Consider the following 18,673-nt stretch of genomic DNA (forward strand, 5'->3'; position numbering starts at 1 on the left):
CTGAAGTGACGCTGTCATCGTCACTACCTAAAACAGGTTCCATCTCGGACGCCATCTCTGATGCGGTCTCCGACTCAGACCACAGCATGGCGTATGCCTCCTCGGCGCTAAACAACTTCCTCGCCATAACGTCACTAACACTAACACAACAAATTATTTTATTTTATTTATTTTTTTTCTAAAACACACAAACTAACTGGTATATAGATTTACACTACCACTAACAAAAAAATAAACCGCTATTGCTATATATATTATATATATGTGGATATATATATATATAATTATATACACCCTACCTGCCTATTCTAATAGAATAAAAGAAAGGTAGATAGATAGAAAAAAAAGATAGATGGATAGATAGATTGTATAGATAGATAGAAATCTATCTATACAGAGAATGTTTTATAGTGTAACTGTATTTTTTTGTAACTGTAACTGTATTCTTCTGGCAGCAATTCTCCCAAGTCTCTTCTTCTCCTCAAACTGAAACAATGTTTGAGGAGAAGAAAAGAGGCAGGAGATTTACTGCCAGAAAAGTCAAAATAAAACAAATGTGGTCGCTGTGATAGGTTTTCACAGCGACCACATGTTTAGGGACCATCAGATTGGTCCCTGATACTCTGCCCAGTGCCCAGAGCTGTTGGTAACAGCGTGGCCACACGGCTGTGTGCACGCGATCGCGTGCACACTGTTTTATATGCAGAAATGCATGTGATCGCTGTGATTGGTTGTCACAGCGATCACATGTTCAGGGGCCAAAAGATTGGCCCCTGACATTCTGCCCAGTGCCCATGGCTGTTAGCAACAGCCAGGGCATAGAGCTGTTTGCACGCGATCGCGCGTGCACAGTCTCTGAAGTGCCGTCGTAAATAGTCTATACGGCGGACTTCAGAGACCCTGACCGCTGGCCGTATAAATACGGCCAGCGGTCGGGAACCTGTTAAAACACACCATGGCCTGGGTATGTGTTTTTGTTTTTTTTTTGCTGTTTTCAGCATAGACTTCTCTATAGGACTTCAAAAACACCAGAAAAATACATGTTCAAAATGGTACAAAATAAAAAATGCCAAAAGAACCAATGAACAACGGCTGAAATTCTTAGCGTTTTTTACGTACGTTTAAAAATCTGAAAAACAGTGTGTCTGTGACAGAGGCCTAATGATCTAGCTTGGCCCTGCTATTTCTGTGTAGGGCATCAGCAGCACTACTAAAGAGGGTTTCCACTATACACCTTTATGGTACATCAATATGATCTATGCAACTGCATAGATCCCGAAAGTAGGTGTCCCTTGTTGTGTGTGCACATGCCTGATCACCCTTCATTACAGTGATAATCTTTAATGGAGATTAAGCGTGTATATGCACCCACCTCTCTGCTAGGGAAACGGGGAACAAGGGACATTACATGCTGTGTGCAGCCCTCAGATGGGGTCAGGGACTGTATCTGGCTACAACAATGTGGTAGGTTGCCACTACTGGTGTAGTGTCATTTTATGTACTTTGTGTGCATGCTTATTAGCAAGATTTATTTTTTTTAATTGAAAATCATAACCATATCCTTAAAAGTTACCAGACACAGTAACTTAGGAAATAAAATGTAAACTATAAATCGCATGTGTACTATACAGAAATGAAAAGCAGTATTAATTTCACATATTCTGCCCTTTTGTACCAAGCGATAATGTCATTATAATTTAGTTTAATAATTTCACAGAATAAAACGCTTCATTGTTAAAAGCTATAATTTCAAGTGTATTTCAACATTTATTTCAAAGACATACAAAGAAATGTCTGTTTATAAGGGTACATTTATTTTATATTTTATTGACACGAGTTGAGAACTCCCCAGTTTTTAGGGCACCTTGCTGTTTATTCAAACCACAGCAAACCCTATTCTGTATGTTTTGCTGTGTTCATGCTTTACTTTTCCACCATAAACATCAATGAAGGAGAAAAGAGATTTAAAAAACACATTCATAAAAACTGACTCCAGTTTTCCATAAAGGCAGAAAAAAAATGCAACACCAAATGCAGCAAAACCATGGCAAAATTGTGTGTATTCATTGTTTATTCTGAAAAAAAAAAAAGAGAAAATGTCTGGTCTCATACTGCATTGTAAAAGAAACATGGCTGTACAGTGGCTATTCAGATAGAGTCCGGGATTTTAACTGGCTTTACTAGAGTTTAAAGGGATTATCCGGAGAGACAAAAATCAGGACCATTGCTTCTTTTAATCAAAAAATAAAGCACTTACCAATAGTTTTAATTTAGCATAGTTGTCCTGTACGCCAAACTAGAATAGAGGTCACGTGATCACGGAAGTGTAGACGGTTTTCAGGAAGCTGTGACGCGTTATCACAGCTGCACGTCACAGTCCGCCGCCTCCACTTCCAGTATGACCGCGCATCACTGGTCACGCAGGAGAAAAGGAGCTAGTGTGTCGGCGCATCTCAGGTTACATTGGTGAAAGGGGCTGGTGTGTCAGTGCATTCTTCATCACTAGTTTGAAAGGGTCTGGCATCTGTCATCATTGGTCACATGGTGGAAGTGGGGTTGTGTCTTAGGGCGCGTCCTGAAAAACCCGCCTCTGAACCAGGAAGTAAATTGGCAGCTCAGACATCATATCAGGGATGGATATGTACTATAATATTCAACATTTTAGCAATAATTGTACATAAAAAGGATAGATAATGGTGCCTATAGGTTTTTTGTTTTATTTTTAAATTCCATTGAATAACCTCTTTACTAACAGAAACCAGTGAATTATAACCATTAACATCCATAGGTTGGTCCATAAGTTCCTTTTATCATGTATTCAAAAATTTGCAAAAATAAATAAAATCGGAGGCTAGGCCTGTGACAGCTAAATTCTTGCTCTTTGTTTTATTCCCCTTAACCCCTTCCCGACATATATATACGGCGCACGCTGGGTGGGGGAATATGGAGCGGGCTCACGGGCTGAGTCCGCTCCATAAAGCGAGTGTGTCGGCTGTGTGTTACACTTCTTGTTTAACCCGTTAAATGCCGCGTTCAATAGAGATCGCAGCATTTAAATTACTAAAAACTGTAACGTCTCAACGCCCCCCCCCCCCCCCCCGCGGCGAGATCGGGGGGAGCCGTTGGTTCGCACGGCTGCCTGGGGGCCTGACGAAGTCCCCCAGGTCCGCCATCTTGGTACTCCTATGAAGCTCTGCCTCCGGCAGGGCTTCATAGGAGACTGTCAGAATCACGATATACTGCAATACGATCGCTGGTTGAAGTCCCCTAGGGGGACTAATAAAAAAAAAAAATATATGAGTTAACGTTTTTTTTTGTGTAAAAAAAACAATTTCAATAAAAAATTCAAAAAAACCCCCTTTTCCCCATTATCCCCCTAGAGCATAGTAAAAAATGTAAAGAAATAAACGTAATTGGCATCGCCGCGTCCGTAAAAGTCTGATCACAATATATCATTATTTAACCCGCACGGTGAACGCCGTAAAAAAAAAATTGTAAACGCCAGAATCTCTATTTTTTGTTCACCTAATCTCCCACAAAAAATGAAATAAAAAGTGATCGAACCGTCACATTTACACCAAAATGGTATTATTAAAAACTACAGTTTATCCCGCCAAAAAATAAGCCCTTATACCACTTAATCGACGGAACAATAAAGACGTTACGGCTCTTGGAATTTGGCGAAACAAAATACATTTCATTTTTTTACACTTAGGTTTTTACTTGTAAAAGTAGTAAAATATAGAAAAAACACATATTTGGTATTGGCGTAATCGTATTGACCCACAGAATAAAGTTAACATGTTTTTTTAATTGCACAGTGAATTCCGTAAAAATGGCACGCAAACCATGGAGGAATCGCTGTTTTTTTTCATTTTCTACACCACAAATAATTTTTTTCCCGTTTCCTAGTACATTATATGGCAAAGTAAATGGTGCTACGAAAAACTACAACTCGTCCCGCAAAAATCAAGCCCTCATAGGACTATATCGACGGAAAAATAAAAGGCGTTATGGCCTTTGGAAGGTGGGGAGGAAAAAACCGAAAATGAAAATCTGAAAAAGGGCTGCGGCGTGAAAGGGTTAAAGGCAACTGGAATCTGGCTACTTTCATAGGCAAGACCACAATTACTACTTCCTATTTTTTATGCACAACCTGCGGCATGCTTCAGGTTTAACCATTTAAAAAGGTACCATATAATGATTAACCACATTCTTGGAAAAAAACTATCTTTAATATAATTCTATTTAAATTAGTATTTAATAAATAATTATAAAATACAATCATCCTAAAAATTATTGTGTATTGCTTTTCAATTTCTAAACTATAGACAGAAAAAGTCTGTGTTGATGTAGAAAAAGTATATATATATATATCATAACGAGAAAAAAAAATTGTCCTACCTTGTTATTTGTGTTCTTGTGTTGAAATCTAGAGATCTCATGGAGCGTAAAACTTCTATGCATCCCAAATACTGTAAGAAGATGACAGAATTTAGCAAGAATGAAACCATCAAAATATTGCGCATGTATATCATCTGTATTTGATTCTGCACAGAACAAGAGATACAGTATTTCTAGGGGAATTTACACCAATGTAATAGAGATCTCATTTTCAATCAAACTGGAAAGTAGCAGGTATACTCCCGATATCCTCAACCTTACATCATTATTTTAAGACGTAACTTAGGCAGCAGAAAAATACTGCAACATTTTAATACATTTTCATTTGTCGATGGCTGTTTTTTTAAAATCTAACACTGGCATATAAAATCATGCAATATGTACATTAATAATGAAATAGCAAATATCTGTTAGTGTTAAGTCAAAATCAACTGGACTTTAGAAATAGTGAAGGTATCTTCCTAAAGATGGCCATACATTAGGGATTTCAGATGGCCGTTTTGCTAGCATGCAGATCTGTTGTCTGTCATGAATGACTTTACAAGACTGCACCTATCAATGACTGTTGTGTCATGAAAAAGGCTCTGACAGATGACAGATAATGGTCTAAATCGGCCTTTTTGGCCGACCAAATTGTAATCTAGTGTGTGGCCACCTGTAAGTGTAACTGAATGGTAAGAAAATGTCACCAGCATGTATAACTATGTGACTAATTTAATTACCTTAATGCAATAACCAAGGTGGGATGAACATTATAGAGGGAGGCTCTAACTTGAAGTTATGGAATCACTAAGGCTGGGTTAAAACACTATAATTTTGTGAAGGCCCATGTTGTAGTTATTCCACACCATCAAGTTAAAGGGGGTTGTCTAGTCATGGGGCGGTTTCTCATACTGATGACCTATCCACATGTTAAGACCTCATGCACAAGACCGTAGCCATGTGCACGACCGTAATTTTCGGGTCGGACGGCCGCGGAGTGTCACTCGCGGACCGCACACATTAATTTCTATGAACCTTGCATGGACGTGTGCATGGGCCCATTGTAATGAATGGGGCCGCAATTCACCCGCAGATTTGCGGGTGAATTGCGGCTGCAAAAATACGTTCGTGTGCATGGGGCCTTAGTCATCAGTATATGATCGTGGGGGTCTGACACCTGGACCCAGCACCAATCAGCTGTTTCAGCTGCCTCCGATGCCGTATGTTATATACTGTGGATAGGTCATCAGTATGAAAAACCGCCCCATGACTAGACAACCCCTTTAAGGTCTCCCTCTGACAGGCCTGAATATTATGATAGCGTAAAGGATCTGCCAGGCACAACTTCTGTGTATACGCCAATAGGTAATCAGTCTGCACCTGAGTCTATGCCTCTGAGACTGACTCCATCTTCCACCACTCAGGATGGCAGGCTTAGGAGTGGGAGAGCCTATCGCAGCCTGGCCAGACGGAGCTAGCTCCCGCCCTCTGTCTATTTATACCTGCCTTTCCTGTTCCTCCTTTGCTTGTGATTCTTCTCGTGTGGTTTCCTGGCCCAGCTACAGCTTCTGACTATTTGATCCTGCTCCATACTGACCCTGGCTTTCGGACTACTCTCCTGCTCTGCGTTTGGTACCTCGTTCACTCCTGGTTTGACTTGGCTCGTTCACCATTCTTGTTGCTCACGGTGTTGCCGTGGGCAACTGCCCCTTTTCCCTTAGCTTTGTGTACCCTTGTCTGTTTGTCTCGTGCACTTACTGAGCGTAGGGACCGCCGCCCAGTTGTACCCCGTCGCCTAGGGCGGGTCGTTGCAAGTAGGCAGGGACAGAGTGGCGGGTAGATTAGGGCTCACTTGTCTGTTTCCCTACCCCCATCATTACAGATGGCATATCATTGTACACAGGGTGCAAACGCTTCCTTTATAGCACTTATTAGAGTTTGATAATGGGAAGCCATTCATTCTGATGCACATAACCTAAAACTACTTCTTTAAATATAACGGGGGCAAGGGGCCTGAAAACAGAAATTTTTAAAATGTCCAATTAGTTCACACAGCGATTATAGGTAACTGGTGTTTACGGCCCTTATCGAGTTGTCTGTCAATTGTTCAGCTGACGGTTATCTCATATGTATAGCCGGCAAAAGGTGACTAAATTACCCACAAATGTATACACTTTCAAAATGTACTACCTCTCTTCAAGAATTCTAAAAAACTACAGTTGCTATTGACTTGCTATTATTAGATATCCCATGACCTGGATGAATGAACCTTCTTTAACATAATAAGCAAAACAGCATTGTCATATCATTTTATGTCATTCATAATTTACGAGTATTTCAAAACTGTAAACATTGTTTATGTATGTATAACAGGCATCTTTAGATTAAAAATGATTACGTTTTTATGATACAGTTTTTATATTAAGACTAAAAACTGTAGTAAAATGAAATCTTTGTATGTAAAATTTGCCATAAAACATATTTACCATAATGTTTACAGGTTATTGCCACAACACTAAAAATACCCAAAATTTCTAACTCCATGCACACGAACTTATTTTTGTGTCCACAATTCTCCCGCAAATCTGCGGGTGAATTGTGGCCCCATTCATTTCAATGGACCCATGCACACGACCGTGGTTTCCACGGTCCGTGCATTGCCCAGGAGCCTCTCTTCTGGGCTAGCTGAAACCAAATGGCTTCTGATATAAGTGGAGTTATAAAACCAGAGTTGAAAAGAGGAGTTAAAGCCCCTGTAAGTACTCTTCTTTTCTTTTACTTTAACAATTGTTCACAGTTTTTTTGTAACTGGGATAATAGACAGCAAGATTGGAGGTTTTCTTCAATGCACAGTCTGTCATATGTGAGCACGACTGAAGCCGGAGTTCCAGGGTGAATACCACTGTGGCAGATGTGAGCATGTTGTTCACCTGGAAGCTCGCATTAGAGATCTGGAGGAGCAAAATGCAACACTGAGGGCGATAGAAAATCTTGAGCGGAGCATGCTGCTCACTGAGCAAGCAGTTAGTGGGATAGACCTACAGGGTGAAGACATGGGTCAGCAGGACCAGGCAAGTAGCTGGGTTAATGTAGTTAGGGGCAGTAGAAAGGGGGCCAAGGAAAGGAAGGCCAATCCGGTTTCTGATATTCCATGCAAAATTGCCAAGTTGGGTGATGATGCGAGGGTGACGGTCTCAGAAATGGCAGCCCTAGTGGATACTGATCTACCTAACAGCTGGGAGAACAGCCCAGCTAGTAGTCGGCGGGATGGTAATGCAGGTAAGGCAAGACAATTGGTAGTTGTAGGGGATTCTATAATCAGGAAGACGGATAGAATAATTTGTCGCCAAGACCGTCTCAACGGAATGGTTTGCTGTCTCCCTGGTGCCGGGGTTCGGCATGTGGTGGAACGGGTGGATAAATTACTGGGAGGGGCTGGTGATGATCCAGCTGTCGTGGTCCATGTGGGTACCAACGACAGAATAAATGGTAGGTGGAGGAGCCTTAAGAATACTTTTAACCCCTTCAGGACTGAGCCACTTTTGGACCAAATGACAGAGCCTCATTTTTTAAATCTGACGTGTGTTACTTTATGTGGTAATAACTCGGGAATGCTTTTATCTATCCAAGCGATTCTGAGATTGTTTTCTCGTGACATATTGTACTGTAAGTTAGTGACAAAATTTGGTCGATATATTCAATATTTTTGTGTGAAAAACACCAAGATTTAGAGAAAATTTGCAAAAAATTAGCATTTTCTAAATTCAAATGTATCTGCTTGTAAGACAGATAGTTATACCACACAAAATAGTTACTAGCTAACTTTTCCAATATGTCTACTTTAGATTGGCATCATTTTTTGAACATCCTTTTATTTTTCTAGGACATTACAAGGCTTATAAGTTTAGCAGCAATTTCTCAGATTTCCAAGAAAATTTCAAAAGCCCATTTTTTTAGGGAACAGTTCAGTTGTTAAGTGACTTTGAAGGCCTTATATATTAGAAACCCCCACAAATCACCCCACTTTAAAAACTGCACCCCTCAAAGTATTCAAATCAGCATTCAGAAAGTTTTAACCCTTTAGGCGTTTCACAGGAATTAAAGCAATGTAGCGTGGAAATCTACAAATTTCATTTTTTTTGCAGAAATTCCATTTTAATCCATTTTTCCTGTAATACTGAAGGTTTTTACCGGAGAAGCACAACTGAATATTTATTGCCCTGATTCTGCAGTTTTTAGAAATATCCCACATGTGGCCCTAGTGCGCTACTGGATTGAAATACTAGCCTCAGAAGCAAAGGAGCACCTAGAGCCTTTTAGGGCCTTCCTTTTCTTAGATTATATTTCAGGCACCATGTCAGGTTAGAAGAAGTCTTGTGGTGCCGAAACAAAGGAAACACCCCAAAAAATACCCCATTTTGGAAACTAAACTCCTTGAGGAATTCATCTAGGGGTGTAGTGAGCATTTTGACCTCACAGGTGTTTCATAGATTATTAGAATTGGGGAGTGAAAATGAAAAATTACATTATTTTCCAATACCATGTATTTTTACCTCCAAAAAAAATATTTTTTCAACAAATAAATGAGGAAAAGCACCCCAACATTTGTAAAACAACTTCTCCAGAGTACGGAAATACCAAACATGTGATCATGAACGGCTGTTTGGGGAAGCGGCAGGACTCGGAAGGGAAGGAATGCCATTTAGCTTTTGGAGCGCTGATTTTGCTGGATTCATTTCTCTGCACCATGTCGCATTTGTAAAGCCCCTGAGGTACCAGTACAGTGGAAACCCCCCAAAAGTGACCCCATTTGGGAAACTACACCCCTAGAGGAATTAATCTAGGGGTGTAGTGAGAATTTTGACCCCCCAGGTGTTTCATAGATTTCATTAGAATTGGGCAGTAAACATGAAGAATTAAAAATTTTTCCACTAAGACGTAGCTTTAGGTAAAAATGTTTAATTTTCTCATCAAATAAAGGAGAAAAATCACCGTAACATTTGTAAAGCAACTTCTCCAGAGTACGGAAATACCCCATATGTGGTAATAAAGTACTGTATGAATACACATCAGGGCTCAGAAGGGAAGGAGCGCCATTTGGCTTTTGGAGAGCAGATTTTGCTGGATTGGTTTTTCTGCGCCATGTCGCTTTTGCAAAGCCCCCTTGGGTACCAGTACAGTGGAAACTACCCAAAAGTGACTCCATTTGGCAAACTACACCCATTGAGGAATTCATCTAGGGGTGTAGTGAGCATTTTGACCCCACAGGTGTCTCATATTTTATTAGAAATGGGCAGTGAAAATGAAAAATGACATTTTCCAATAAGACGCAGCATTCGTTAAAAATGTTTCATTTTCTCAAAAAATAAAAGGAGAAAAAGCACCGTAACATTTGTAAAGCAACTTCTCCAGAGTAGGGAAATACCCCATACGTGGTCATAAACTGCTATTTGGACACACAGCAAGGCTCTAAAGGGAAGGAGAGCCATTTAGTATTTGGAGTGGAGATTTTTGACCGCACAAGTGTTTTGCAAAAATGAGTAAACAATAGATGTTGCAGATTGAAAATTGCTTTTTTCCACAAATATGCCATTTCAGTGCCCAATGTGTTGTGCCCAGCTTGTACCACCGTAGACACACATGCCATAAATTGTTAAGCGGGTTCTCCAGAATACCCCATATGTGGTCATAAATTGCTGTTTGGGTACACTGCCAGGCTCAGTTGAACCACCATTTGGCTTTTGAAGCGCAGAATTTGCTTGGTGTATTAGTGGTATTTCAGCTTATAATGTGGGGGCATATGTGAGCTGGGCGGAGTACATCAGGGTATATGTAATCTGGGCGGAGTACATCAGGGTATATGTGAGCTGGGCGGAGTACATCAGGGTATATGTGAGCTGGGCGGAGTACATCAGGGTATATGTAATCTGTGCGGAGTACATCAGGGTATATGTAATCTGTGCGGAGTACATCAGGGTATATGTAAGCAGGGCGGAGTACATCAGGGTATATGTAAACTGGGCGGAGTACATCAGGATATATGTAAGCTGTGCGGAGTACATCACGGTATATGTAATATGCGCGGAGTACATCAGGATATATGTAATCTGGGCGGAGTGCATCAGGGTATATGTAAACTGTGGAGTACATCAGGGTATATGTAATATGTTCGGGTACATCAGGGTATATGTAAGCTGGGCGGAGTACATCAGGGCATATGTAAGCTGGGCGGAGTACATCAGGGCATATGTAAGCTGGGCGGAGTACATCAGGGCATATGTAAGCTGGGCGGAGTACATCAGGGCATATGTAAGCTGGGCAGAGTGCAACAGGTCATAATAGGATGATGTAATAAATGGGGTGAATGAAGAATCCATGGATTGGTGTGGTACGCTTTGAACCAATCCTTTATGCACAGGCCGGGATTATTGGGTATTATACAAAATATCTGCTCTCCAGTGTTGCCTTATATTTGACTTCGTCCCCGGTAATAAGTGGTGTACCCCAGGGTTCTGTGCTGGGACCACTATTATTCAACTTATTTATTAATGATGTAGAGGATGGTATTAATAGCACTATTTATATTTTTTCAGCTGACACCAAGCTATGTAGTAATGTTCAGTCTATGGAAGATATTCGTGAATTGCAAGCGGATTTAAACAAACTAAGTATTTGGGCGTCCACTTGGCAAATGAAATTTAATGTAGATAAATGTAAAGTTATGCATCTGGGTACCAACAACCTGCATGCATCATATGTCCTAGGGGGAGCTACACTGGGGGAGTCACTTGTTGAGAAGGATCTGGGTGTACTTGTAGATCATAAACTAAATAACAGCATGCAATGTCAATCAGCTGCTTCGAAGGCCAGCAAGATATTGTCGTGTATTAAAAGAGGCAAAGACTCGCGGGACAGGGATGTAATATTACCACTTTACAAAGCATTAGTGAGGCCTCATCTAGAATATGCAGTTCAGTTCTGGGCTCCAGTTCATAGAAAGCATGCCCTGGAGTTGGTAAAAATAGGAAGAAGAGCAACGAAGCTAATAAGGGGCATGGAGAATCTAAGTTATGAGGAAAGATTAAAAGAATGAAACCTATTTAGCCTTGAAAAAAGACGACTAAGGGGGGACATGATTAACTTATATAAATATATAAATGGCACACACAAAAAATATGGTGAAATCCTGTTCCATGTAAAACCCCCTCAAAAAACATGGGGGCACTCCCTCAGTCTGGAAAAAGAAAGGTTCAACCTGCAGAGGCGACAAGCCTTGTTTACTGTGAATCTATGGAATAGTCTACTGCAGGAGCCGGTCACAGCAGGGACAGTAAATGGCTTTAAAAAAGGCTTAGATAATTTCCTAGAACCAAAAAATACAAGCTCCTATGTGTAGAAATTATTCCCTTCCCTTTTCCCATCCCTTGGTTGAACATGTGTCTTTTTTCAACCGTACTAACTATGTAAATATGTCTTATTACGGCCACATCTTGCGGTCCAGGCTCATTGAAATTAATGCACATTGCCCGTGATTTGCAGGCGGCCGCGGATGACACTCCGCGGCCGTCTGAGTTGCAAGTCACGGACCGTGCATACCACTACGGTCGTGTGCATGAGGCCTAATGGAAATAGCACTGTTTACAAGAAACTGTTCAGCATAGGTCTCAGTCTTAGGCCTCATGCACACGACCGTGGTGTTTTTCTGGTCCGCAAATTCCAGGACCGTGTTCCGTGGAATGTCATCCGCAGTTCATCCGTATGTAATCCGCAGTTCATCCGTATGTAATCCGCAAAAATGCGGATGAAAAAAAAAAAAAAAAAAAAAAAAAAGGACTTTTAAACAGGATGCCAAAAGCTTGGTCAAACCCCCTTTAGAAGGTCACATGATCCGCAAATCCGCAAACTGCGGATGACACACGGCGGTGTATCCGCAATTTCCACGGGCCCATTGACTTCTATTGGCATGTCCGCACCGCATTTGCGGCCCATAATAAGACATGTCCGGAGTTTCTGCGGCACGGATGTGCGGACATGCGGAGAGCCGTGAAAACACGGATAATGGGTATGGCCACATAGAAATGAATGGGTCCGCAATTAACCCGTGGATTTGCGGTTGAATTGCGGACGCAAAAACACGGTCGTGTGCATGAGGCCTTACCCTTAATTCTTGAAAAAGAGATAGAGGACTCTGTAAATATTTATGCATTGGACAGTTCTCAGGACTAGTACAACAACAAACAGGATAAGAAACAAGAAGTAGAATATACACGATTCAGCTATAACATTAAAACCACCTGCCTAATTTTGTGTAGGATCCCCATATGCCACCATAACAGCTCTGACCTGTTGAGGCATGGACTATACAAGACCTCTAAAGACCTTAGCAGCAGATCCTTTAAAAGGGGTTGTCCTGGATGTGACAGGGGATGTGATAAAATAACAAAATAAGTATTAGGCGGGATTCACACGACCGGGTCGTTCCCGAGCCTGAGTGTCGGCCGGTAAAATCGGCCATTTTGCCCGGCCGGTTTGCATTAAGTTTTGCATCCGGGCCGGGCAGATCCGGACAGTGACATCAGCGGCAACTCCTGAAGGGGAATCCCCATGTGTTCAGGGATTCAGCTTCAGGAGTTTCCCCTGATGTCACTGCCCAGATATGGACAGAGACATCAAGCGCTCTGTCCAGGAGCGGAATCCCCGAAAGCACGGGGATTCCGCTCCTTCAAGGAGCTAAAGTGCGGCTAGCACATAGCAGAGCGGGGAGATACCTCCCCGCTCTGCTATAGTGGCGTCGCTACAGTAGTAGCAGCCGCAGCAGCAGCAGCTGCTAGCGGCGCCATCGAAGGTGTCGCCGGGCCAGGGTGCTTTTCAAGCAGGGGAAGGGAGCCAGCGCAGCGCTCCCTTCCACCTGCTGTACACCCCGGCCCTGCCACACAGTGTACAGCGATGCCATTCGTCAGAATGGCATCAACTCCTCCTCCTCACATGCACTCTGCGCTGTGAGGAGGAGGAGATAGAGCGCAAGCGCCGGAAAACCCGGCCATCACTCGGGACACATCCCGGTGATGGCCGTGTAATACCCGGCCCCATAGACTTCTATGGGAGCCGGGCGGCCGGGCGAAGATAGAGCATGTCCTATTTTTTGACGGCCGGTTTTCCCGGCCGTCAAAAAATCGGTCGTGTGAATAGCCCCATTAGGGGTCTATTATTCCTAATGCAGCCGGGTGCCGGCCGATTTATGAACGGCCGGCACCCGGCCGGGAAACCCTGCCGTGTGAATGAGGCCTAACTCACCTAGTAAATGCCCCGCCACTCCAGCACGATCATTCCGGTGCTGCCCGCCGATCTCGGTTGCTGTCCAGCAGTGATGACATTATGACTGCCCGCACGTGACTGCTGAATGCAGTCACTGTCCTCAGTGGGAATGGTATCACGATGAGCATGTGACCAGAGAGAACAGACATGGGCTGCAGTGGTCATGTGCGGGTAATTGCAACGTCATCACTGCTGGACAACAAACGAGACTGGTGGGAAGCATCAGAGCAGCAGCGCTGGAGGATTTACTAGGTAAGTAATACTTCTTTTAATATTTATCTTATCTTCTGCTTGCAGCCATTCTTTCAAATGTTCTAGACAACCTCTTTAAGGGTATGTTCACACGTAGAGTCAAAAACGTCTCAAAATACGGAACTGTTTTCAAAAGAAAACAGCTCCTGATTTTCAGACGTTTTTTGTGCCACTCGCGATTGTCTATGGAAAACGGCTCCAAAAACGTCCCAAGGACTGCACTTTTTTCGCGGCAGTTTTTTTACACGTAAAAAAACGCTCCGTCGGTACAGAATGCCGTTTTCCCATTGACATCAATGGGCAGATGTATGTCAGCGTTCTGCTTCTGATTTTTCGGCCCGAAAAAAGGCCGAAAATAGGCCGTGTGAACATACCGTAAGTCTTGTAAGTTGCGTGGTGGGGTCTCCATGAATCAGACTTGTTTTTCTAGCACATCCCACAGATACTCAATCAAATTGAGATCTGGGGAATTTGGATGCAGAGTCCACACCTTGAAATCTTTGTCATGTTCCTCAATCCATTTCTGAACAATATTTGCAGTGTGGCAGTCAGAAATATCCTTGCCATGAAGATGTGTACTTCGTCTGAAATCACATGAATGCCAGGAACCAAGGTTTCCCAGCAGAAATATGTGTAGAGCATCAAACTGCCTGTGCTGGTCTGCCTTATTCCCATATGGCACTAGGATGCACTCTCTTCCCCAGGAAATCAACCCATACGCACCCGGCCATCCACATGATGTAAAACAAAAAGATTCATTAGACCCGGGCACCTTTTTCCATGGTTCACTTATAATGCTCACGTGCCCATTGTAGGCACTTTCTCCATAGGTGTCAGCATGGACACTCTGACCAGTCTGCAGTTACCAAGCCTCAAAGTCAGCAAGATTTGATGCACTGTATGTTCTGACACCTTTCTAGAATAGCCAGCAGTAACCTTTTCAGCAATATGTGCTACAGTAGCTCTTCTGTGGGATCAGACCAGACAGGAAAGCCTTTGTCCCTTACGCACATCAATGAGCCTTCTGCCTCCAAGACCCCGCCACTGGTTCGCTGGTTGTCCTTCCTTGGACCACTTTTGGTAGGTACTAATCAATCACACAAGACCTACTGTTTTGGAAATGCTCTGACCAAGTTGCATAGCCATCACAATTTGGCCCATGTCAAAGCCGCTCAGATATTTTCACTTGTCCATTTTTCCTGATTCCGACATATACTCTTCAAGAACTCACTGGTCACTTGCTGTCTAACATAAGACACCGCTTGACAGACGCTATTCTAACAAGATAATCAATGTTATTCACTTTATCGGTCAGTGGTTTTAGGCCTCATTTACACGAGCGTGTGCGTTTTGCGCGCGCAAAAAACGCTGCGTTTTGCGCGCGTTTGTATGGCGTATGCACTGCGTATACGCAGCCTTGTTGCGTTTTAAACGCGCAAAAGGCATTTGACAGCTCCGTGTGTCATGATGCGCGGCTGCGTGATTTTCACGCAGCCGCCATCATAGAGATGAGGTAGTCGAGGCCCGTCACTGTCCAAGGTGCTGAAAGAGCTAACTGATCGGCAGTAACTCTTTCAGCACCCTCGACAGTGAATGCCGAACACAATATACACCAACCTGTGAATATAAAAAGACTTTCATACTTACCAAGAACTTCCTGCTTCCCCCAGTCCGGGCTCCCGGCCGTTGCCTTGGTGACGCGTCCCTCTCTTGCCATCCGGCCCCACCTCCCAGGATGACGCCGCAGTCCATGAGACCACTGCAGCCTGTGATTGGCTGCAGCCTGTGCTTGGCCTGTGATTGGCTGCAGCTGTCATTTGGACTGAACTGTCATCCCGGGAGGTCGGACCGGAGTTATCGGTAAGTCAGAACGTCTTTTTTTTTTTACAGGTTCATGGATTTTCCGAGCGGAAGTCACTGTCCATGGTGCTGAACCAGTTTAACGCTTTCAGCACCGTGGACAGTGACTGTCTCCTGACGTCGCGTACCCGAACATTTTTTACCGGTTTCGGTCAAAACGAGTTTGGCCGAACCCGGTGAAGTTCGGTGCGCTCATCTCGAATTTGACACTCCGTTTGGATGTTTGTAAACAGAAAAGCACGTGGTGCTTTTCTGTTTACATTCAGGAGTTTGACAGCTCTTTCGCGAATCACGCAGTTCGCACGGAAGTGCTTCCGTGCGGCATGCGTGGTTTTCACGCACCCATTGACTTCAATGGGTGCGTGAGTGCGCGAAAAACGCACGATTATAGAACATGTCGTGAGTTTTTTTCTGCGCACACGCGCTGAGCGCAATTCACGCATCGTCTAAACAGCCCCATTGACTAATATAGGTGCGTACGACATGCGTGCAAAGCACGCGCGTCGCACGCGCGTATAATACGTTCGTGTAAACGAGGCCTTACTGTTATGGCTGATCAGTGCATATTCCCTATTATTGAAAAAAGAATGGGTCTGACCAAATAGATCACATAATAACAGAATAGACATCAACCCAAAAACTAGTCTCAGCCGAACGGAGGCATGAATCAGTTAGTTCACATACGTACAGTTTACAATTACAATAATTGGTCATTCCACCCAAAAAAAAATATATATATATATATATATATATATAAACAATTCTCCAGTTAAATTTATTAAATTAATCATCATCAAACTGGAAAGTTTTGAGAAGGCATCATCAATGAACTCTTTAAAAGGTTATGTCATTTGAGAACCTATTCATAAAACAGGCTAATAGAAAATGAACATGTCTGGTGCTCAAGATTTCTCAGATACTCTGTTGGTTTCAGAGAGCTGAATTACTGCTGTAGATAAGGACAATGACAGGCAGGCATTGCTTATGTACATGCAGGTCATCCATATATGTGGCCTATATGGGCTGTATATGTGGTAAGAAACATTTCTAAAGAGAAAAGCCTATATCTTCTTCATACAGAGCTAGCTGTATAGGCAAGTCTGTAAGGAGTATGTGTAAATCAGCAATGACTCCTCTGAAAGAGTTTAGCACTTGGTGATTACTACATTTTATGAAGAATCAGAATAATATGCTGTCAGACTACCATAAATGTTACTAACGTCAAAAATGGTTATTATCTTGTTTTAAGATTTATTCCATGCTTGCTGGTTTTCTTTAAGGTCCGTTAATAAGGGATCCATCAGATCAGAAAGAGCCACGGATATTTCTGATATTATTAAGGCCCCATGCCCACGACCGTAAAAAACCTCCGTTTTTGCGGACCGCAATTGCGGTCTGCAAAAACGGAGCCATTCACTTTCATTGAACACTGACACCTTTCCGTAGCACTACGGAAGGGTGTTCGTGCCGTGGAAATGTTCCGGAAATTATGGAACATGTCCGTTCTTTCGCATTTTGCGGGCCGTGCTCCCCTACTTTGGTTTCAACTGTGTTTTTATTGAAAATTTTTCAACAATATACATATAACTTAGAGCAGCATGAAGGGCCATGCAATTCACATAGTAAGACAGTAACTTTCAATAGACAGACAAAACCTCTGGGAAAAAACACAGGGGCTCCCCTACTTTGTATGGGAGCACGGCCCGAAAATGCGGCTGTCAGTCAGCGGCCGTCCGTGCCCGCAATCGCGGGCAGTGATTGCGGGCACGGTCGTGTGCATAGGGCCTAAGTCTGATGGTTATAAAAATCCAGGATCACAAAGCATATGTAATAATACCCCACAAAATCCTCACACTTTAGGCCTGCCACATAAAAAACACCCAGGTCACAAAGTAATGCCCAATAATAGCCCCCAATATATTGCCAATATGCTACTTTAAAATAGAAGTCGCAATGTAGTTGTGTTTTATAAAATCAACCATCAGTCATAAAGTTCTACCGAGTGTAAAGTGTAATTTAAATATGTTTTCAAAATTATATAATTAACCCCTTTATGTCTTTCTAGAGGGTGATTATCAGAGTGAGCAGCTAAGAAAAGTATTAGGTATTACGTTTCTTTCTAAAATAGAAGTACCAGTTAGTTGAACGATTAGTAAGTGTGACTTACTTCCCTCAGTTTGAATTGCCCTGACCAAGTGTAAATGCTTTTAGGTTGATCATAATGCATATAAAAAAAGATGGTATTAAGTTGGGTAGAGAAAATAGCAGTGTCACAGAACAAAGAAAGCATGAATATTTAGCTACATTGTTGTATGTGATAGATATAAGGACTGTATAGTTGTGTGTGATATATAAGGACTGTTAAATACCCAGTCATTGGCAGCAAGAGTGATAGTACATGTTGGAAAATGAGTATGTAGTACATTAACCATAGTCTGAGGCCCCATGCACACGACAGCAAAAAACCTCCGTTTTTGCGGACCGCAATTGCGGTCCGCAAAAACGGAGCCATTCACTTTCATTGAACACTGACACCTTTCCGTAGCACTACGGAAGGGTGTCAGTGCCGTGGAAATGTTCCGGGAATTATGGAACATGTTCTTTCGCATTTTGCGGGCCGTGCTCCCATACTTTGTATGGGAGCACGGCCCGAAAATGCGGTGGTCAGTCAGCGGCCGGCCGTGCCCGCAATCGCGAACGGGGCCCGTTCCATCCACTATGCTGTACGCAGTCTGTGTGGGAATGGCGCATGCGCCTCTCCCACACAGTCCAAGTTGAACTGTGCGACGTCCGGCGCCATTTTACTGTGGACCGGAACTCGCGGCCAGACAGTAAGATTACTACTTCCGGTCGCGGCTTC

At 42.8% G+C, this 18,673-nt stretch overlaps 1 protein-coding gene across 3 annotated transcripts in view; it reads right to left on the minus strand.

The window, feature by feature from the left end:
- SHC3 (SHC adaptor protein 3) overlaps positions 1-18,673 on the minus strand; it is a 198,925-nt gene that overhangs the window by 175,161 nt on the left and 5,091 nt on the right. For all 3 annotated transcript variants that reach the window (XM_075828847.1, XM_075828846.1, XM_075828848.1), the window contains one exon: positions 4,405-4,475. In XM_075828847.1, the coding sequence (XP_075684962.1) occupies positions 4,405-4,475 (71 nt within the window). The remainder of the gene's footprint in view (positions 1-4,404; positions 4,476-18,673) is intronic.

Source organism: Rhinoderma darwinii, chromosome 1, assembly GCF_050947455.1.
Source record: "Rhinoderma darwinii isolate aRhiDar2 chromosome 1, aRhiDar2.hap1, whole genome shotgun sequence".
Classification (NCBI taxonomy): domain Eukaryota; kingdom Metazoa; phylum Chordata; class Amphibia; order Anura; family Rhinodermatidae; genus Rhinoderma; species Rhinoderma darwinii.